This window comes from Ricinus communis, chromosome 9, assembly GCF_019578655.1.
Source record: "Ricinus communis isolate WT05 ecotype wild-type chromosome 9, ASM1957865v1, whole genome shotgun sequence".
NCBI lineage: Eukaryota > Viridiplantae > Streptophyta > Magnoliopsida > Malpighiales > Euphorbiaceae > Ricinus > Ricinus communis.
The window spans coordinates 9,120,135-9,126,794 of NC_063264.1; the positions used below are offsets into that span (position 1 = coordinate 9,120,135).

The following is a 6,660-nucleotide window of genomic DNA, read 5'->3' on the forward strand; positions in this document are numbered from 1 at the left end:
CCTTTTATCTGAATCTCGCATTAAATTTTAACACTAGGTTTAAAGTTCACATATACCCTGGGTTCTACTAATCAGCGTAAGCTAATTCATTTGCTAAACCTTTTATATGACATGAAGAACGAAGCTCATACTAATACAATACAGCTACATTTTCATACTTGCATGTTCTTTCCTAACCAGGTAAGTATCACTAAAATTTCCCGTTAATAGCGAACTCATTAAAAACTAATCATACATGGTATGAGAATAACATTAGCAAGTTCAGGTGGTCATCCTTCATTTTCGGACTCTAAATCATGCCCCCTAAATCCCTATATTCTGTTAGTAACATGGGAAGTTCCATTTTTGTTAAGCATAGATACACCAGATGAGTACCTCAAATTCTGTACTGCCTGGTAGAGATAATAACTTCCTAATGCATAACAATACTGAATGTGGACTACAAAGCTCAGGTTAAAGTTCCATCTCAAATGACAAACAAAATTCTTAATGATGCAATGGTGAGGACACATTTTACCTCAGTTCATCATATATTGTGTGAATATGTTTATGAATAATAGATTGTACAGAATGTTCTCAACATGTGACATTTTGAGATTCTCATGTTTCCAAGATCAATCTGCTCATTGTAAGGTGGCAATCTCCACCACCATGTTCCAACTATGAAAGATAAACCAGAATAATGTTAAGGAATTGGCAATGGTGCTCATCGACTAAAAAGTTTTGAAGATGTTGAGCTTGTTAGCTTCGTAGAAGTCATTGGCGGCCATATGCAGCACTAATATTGTCATTGATTACAGGATCCATGCTGTTCCCATCTGCAGGAGATGTGTTATTCCCATATTCAGAAACTGAGGAATAGCCATACATAGATCCCATGTTATCACTCAAGGCAGGACCTGAATTGCTCATATATGCAGGAGCTGTGGCATTTCCATATGTTGAAGCATTTTTGCTCCCATAATCAGGACTATCATTGCTCCCATATGCAGGATTAGTGTTGCTTCCATATGCATGAAAATTGTTGCTCCCATATGAAGGACCTGTGCTGCTCCCAGTTGCAGGATCTGAGTTGCTCCCATATGCAGAAGTTGTTGTATTCCCAAATGCACCAGCCATGTTGCTCCCAGACATAGGTCCTGTATTATTCCCAAATGCAGGAGTCGTGTTACTCCCATACGCAGAGCCGGTGCTGTTCCCGTATGCAGAGCCGGTGCTGTTCCCGTATGCAGAGCCCGTGCTGTTCCCGTAGGCAGAGCCCGTGCTGTTCCCGTAGGCAGAGCCCGTGCTGTTCCCGTAGGCAGAGCCTGTGCTGTTCCCGTAGGCAGAGCCCGTGCTGTTCCCGTAGGCAGAGCCTGTGTTGTTACCGTAGGCAGAGCCTGTGTTGTTCCCAGGTAGGGGTGGCCTCGGTCTTGCATACTCAGCAAATATAACCCAGCCATCCAAAAACTACTCAAGATGTAAAATCAGAAACAGAATGACAACAAATAATCATCATCATCAATAACACTTGTTGAAATAGATAAGTTAATTTCAATAAACAAATTACCACAAGAAGAACGAATTTTTTTTTTTAAAAGGATATTCTATGCATCCTACTAAGCTAATATGGCCAAGTAACCATCAACAAGTTACATATGTGGCAACTGATTATTACATCCATCTAAAGGGAACACACAAGTTATCATAAAACATGCGAGTCTTTAGATTAAATCCTTAAGCATCATGTCCAGTATTGGAAATATGAGAAAATAAAAGGTGTGATGTGAACAAGCTCAAACATTTCAAGGTTTTGAAGCCTCACATTACATCAGAATCTAAAAGAGCCAAACATGGGGTAGAATGAGTTCCTAAAACTTGCCAGTCCAATGATGATGGCAGTATGGAATGAGCCACAGTCAAATAAGGCACAACATCAATCATTTAGATTTCAGGGTCTGTAACGATGGAGAAAATTTTATGAAATAAAATGCACGCAAGTATGCAACAAAACTTGTGAAATAAAATGCATACAAGTATGCAGCAAATGCAATTAACAGAATGTTCTTTGTTAAGCCTTGTTACAATCCCCAAATTGAGCATCTTCAAAGGGTAGCCTCATTGCCCCAGGAGGTATTATTAAGTAATAATAATGCCTGTATTTTAAGGCCTGCCGATGAAGGGGAAAAGTTTCTGAATAAAATGAATTTGGGCATACAAAAAAATGAAATAAATTGCATGTTCATTGTGCTTTACTATATTCCCAAATTGAGCACCTTTAGCGCTGGCTCTATTACCACATTAGAATTGTCAAGTGGTCCCAGAATGATAATAGCTGCTCAAAAGTTGGCAATGTACGTTTGATGATAAACATGAAAAATCACCAATCTTGTCTTAGATATTGGTCTGAGTATGTTTTGCATGAGAGTTCTTGTAAATTTCTTATTTCACAGCTGAGTTTTCCTTTTAGGGTTGTCATTATAGCTTGTAAAGCCCATGCACAACTCATGTTTATTGGAGAAATGGTTAATTCCAGTATATAACTATTTACGTTCTGCTGTATCTACAATTTGACTTATGGCTTTAATCCATCTCTAATTATATAAAAGGAAGCAATGCATAAAACCAGCTACAGATACTCACCTTCCCATCCATGCCTTCTATACCTTTCTCAGCGTCTTCTAAGGAACCATATCTGACAAAACCAAACCCCTTGGAATAACCTGACACTCTATCAGTCACTACCCTAGCTATAAAATTAGTAAAGAGATGGAAAATTGTTAGCAATTCACCAAGGAAAATTCTAGGAATAATTTTACAGGGAGAGCACAAACCTTGAACTACTTCACCAAATTTGGAAAACGCTTGCTTTAGCCCCTCTGTAGTAGTTCGTTTGCTAAGCCCTGAAAATGTAATCAGAATGAGGGATGGGTCAAAATTAGACATCAACAACTCCAATTTTATCCTGTCATTTCCAACATTTCTCATATATTATAACAAAAAGAATTAACTGACATTAACAGAATCAAATTGATAAAATGAAGAAGATAAGAGGAAGAAATAGGGAAATAAATAGAAGAGAGAATAGAGGACGTGCCAGAGACGAAGAGATTAGTGTTAGGCTCAGCCTGTTCACGAGCAGAAGGTGCCGTGTTGGCTTGAGAAGAAAAGATTGATAAATCCGATGGAGTTGTTGTTGTTGAGAACAGCCGCAGCAATCCACGAGGAGCTGCTGCTAAAGCCGCCGTCGCCTTTGCTCTCAGAGCCATGACTGATGATTATTTGAATTATTGATTATTTTCTATCTAGGGTTTTAGCTTAAACCCCGAGAAATGATACCTTTTTTCTTCAGTTTTCCTTTTTCTAGAGGCTGCGTTTCGTCCGCATCTATTATTATATGGGCAAGGATCGGATACAGGTTTATGTATTTTCGTTAAATTTACAGTTATGACCTGCCCTTTTCCATGTATTAAATAAAATTACAATCATAACCTTCGATATACGTGTAATTCTAGGCTTAATTAGCAAGCAGGCAATGTTAGCGATATATTTTAATATCTGATAAAATTATTAATTATATTTATTAATAATAATTAAAATCTTAATTATTTTAAAAAGTTTTATAATAGTAGTGATAAAAATAATCAGAGCTGTGAATTCATCCTTCCACACTCTAAAGAAATTTTAAATTCTAAAATCTAAAACTTAAAATGCTTTTGACATTACAACAAACGACCAAAAACATAAGCAAGATATTAATAAAAAGTTAAACTGTTAATTTTTTTAAGAAAAATTCAGAAAAGATGAATAAAATATTAAAAATAAATTAAATTATTTACTTATTTACTTCAATAACGTTATTTTTAATACTGGTTAGTTTTTTTCTCTTATTATTACTGTTGAAATTGTACCCACATTAATAAATTTTTGTTGATAATTTTATTAGAAGTTAAAATTAAAAGTAATATTATTATATGTTGCAAAAATTAAAAAAAAAATAAAAATAACATACTAAATCTAAAAATAAATTCAAAGTGGATAATTTATTTAGCAATTAAACCGTAATTCTCAGAATAATTTCTTATTGGGATGCCTCTAAGTTTTTTTATAAAAAATCTAATTACTAATTAAATTATAAATTTTATACTTTTTGACAATTTATCCAATTATTTCAATTTTTTAAAAATAAATACCTAAGCTTTCAGTTCATTTTCAAAAATACTTTTCAATAACAATTTTTGAAATTTTACAATAAAAAAAAATAATGTTACAAGTCAATTCAACTTACTAACATTAAAGTTAATGAGTCAACAAAAAATTTATTATATTCAGATGTTAAATATGTAAAAGAATGTATATACGTGATATTTTTAATGGTCATATTATTAAGTTTATAATAAACTATTTTTACTTATTCATAATTGTTATTCTTTTAGTAAGTATTATCGACTTCCCAAATCATCTTTTTTACCTCGAAATTTTAAAAATTGTCATCAAAAAATATTATTAAAAACAAATCAAAAGAATAAGTATTTATTTTAAAATCTTAAAATAATTAGATAAAATTATTAAAAAATTTAAAATTTAATTTATAATTAGGCATTTATAAAATGACAACACTTATATGTTTTCTTTTTTTTTTTCCTACTTCTTAACATCCAAAGTTGAATAAAACATACTTTTTGACTTTTGGTTCGGTTTTAATTTTTTATAATAAAATATTATCCATTTGATTTTTTAACTAGACTAATTTCTTCAATTTTCTATACTTTTTAGAAAAGTTATTATTAACCTATCAATTAATCAGTTGACTTTATTAAAACTGAAATCTTATTTACTAAATCAATGAAATTTTATCTTTAATTTTTTTATTTAAGATGATATATATAACTCATAATTCAATTAACCAACTACTATTGCCCTAAAAAAAAAAAAAAAAACAAAAAAAACAAAACAAGAAGCAACTACTGAAGCTAATTGAGTTGAGCTATCTAAACTTTCTCATGTGGTAGAAGTATAATATCTTAGCAACAAACGACTAAATCACATCATAGTTTGTTGGCAAGTGGAGATTTTATTTTTTATCAATAGAACTTAAAGGATGGCATTAAACAAGGGCAGAAAGTCCAAACTGCACCAGTATGCCTAACTATTAAATTGATCTTTGGGCCAAATTAAAACCATGAAAACAACAACTATAAAAGGGTAAATAAGCAAGGGTTCATAATACTTAAGACCCAAATAAATGGACTTAAAGTCCATAAATCAATTGGCCTAAAAAGCCTACAACATCAGTCAAATTACTAAAAAATCTCTGCTTAGTCTCCCTCCAACTCAATCCTTTTATTGTCACCAGCTACGGCAGCGCCACCGACAAAAACAAAGTAAGTAGCAGACTATCAACCATTGGACTTGCTAAAATAGCCTTGTACTTTCGATTCTCTAATCTAGTCAACCAGATGGAGAACGTCCATATCTGCCAAATCAAAAATGAACATTGAAAGTCACTCTTCAGCATGAACAAGCCATAAACCTTTACTAAAAACTTCCAATGCTTCCGTTGTTAGTATCTGATTTTTTTTTAGATAAAAAGAGATATTTGGTTAAAAATCGTGAAAAAAAAATATATTTTTCATTAAAAAGTATCGATTAGTAAGAATTTAGCCATCTGATAAATCATTATTATCATATTTCTCGTGTTTAATAATATAAGTTTACAGTTTAACAGTTCAAAACATCATTGTTTGACTGCTAAATCGATCTTATCAGATTAATAACTTTTTAAACTGCGATTTAATTATCAAATAATGGAATTAAGAGTTGTTAAGCTCTAAACTCATATTATCAAAATATAACATGATAATGATGGTTGATTAGAGTGAAGGTAATAGAATCTTTACAAATTGAGATTTTTTAATGATGAGATACTTTTTTACAATTTGTAACCACATATCTTTGTTTGCCTAAAAAAAACGGATACTAAAAGTTGTAAAATAATGAAACCACATCGTTTTTTTTTTTTACTTTTTCCTATAATGATTTTTACAAATTCTAATATGTAAAATTTTAAATGAACTTTCATTTCAAACAAATACAATGTAAATTGTAATATTCAGCTAATCAATATGATTAATAATTTGATTTGGACGGCGGATGCCAAATAATGTATATACCATTTATTCACATTCATTCATCTTAATTGGAGCATGATATATGAGTATGGGTCTAAATGGGTGACATATAAATCCTTAAAGCATCAATCATTATAGTAAAATCCTATTATATTGCTTTAGGAAAAACATATTAGGAGACCCCTAAATTTTACGACTTTGTTGTATTAAACCCATATACATCAATTTTGTTGTATTCCACACTTAATAATTATCTTCTATTACATTAAACCTTTTTTGACCGAATTGCTAGCATTGACTCAATTGATATAACGTCGTTTACATGTAATATATTAAAAAGCCACCTCATAAACTTAAAAATCATATCGTTTTGGTATGCTGGGACCACATATGAATCAATTTATGCTCTTTCTTATTGAACTTAGAAATCCTAGGTCAAAATCAAAATTTTTAACTTTCTTCTTGTCTTCTTCAAACTAAAAAAATCTCAATGGCTTTTAGCAGGGTAAGTACGATGTCCAATGACTATGAAGAAGCTACTAACTTTGTT

General features: G+C 31.6%; 1 protein-coding gene across 1 annotated transcript; it reads right to left on the reverse strand.

Moving 5' to 3' along the window:
- Window positions 1–396: 396 nt before the first annotated feature.
- LOC8268542 (stress protein DDR48) lies at window positions 397–3,376 on the reverse strand. Its single transcript, XM_002530869.4, has 4 exons — window positions 3,077–3,376; window positions 2,814–2,882; window positions 2,623–2,729; window positions 397–1,449 (listed from the first exon to the last, which is right to left on the reverse strand). The coding sequence occupies exons 1-4, from the start codon at window positions 3,246–3,248 to the stop codon at window positions 757–759; spliced, it is 1,041 nt and encodes a 346-aa protein (XP_002530915.2). The 5' UTR covers window positions 3,249–3,376; the 3' UTR covers window positions 397–756.
- Window positions 3,377–6,660: the final 3,284 nt, after the last annotated feature.

What these genes read in the sequence shown, in the direction of transcription:
- LOC8268542 (XM_002530869.4), bottom strand. Translation starts at nt 3,248, where the DNA reads ATGGCTCTGAGAGCAAAGGCGACGGCGGCTTTAGCAGCAGCTCCTCGT. An exon ending in CACTAATCTCTTCGTCTCTG is followed by an intron (nt 2,883 to 3,076) that starts GCACGTCCTCTA and finishes TTACATTTTCAG; the next exon opens with GGCTTAGCAAACGAACTACT. An exon ending in TAGAAGGCATGGATGGGAAG is followed by an intron (nt 1,450 to 2,622) that starts GTGAGTATCTGT and finishes CATCTTGAGTAG; the next exon opens with TTTTTGGATGGCTGGGTTAT.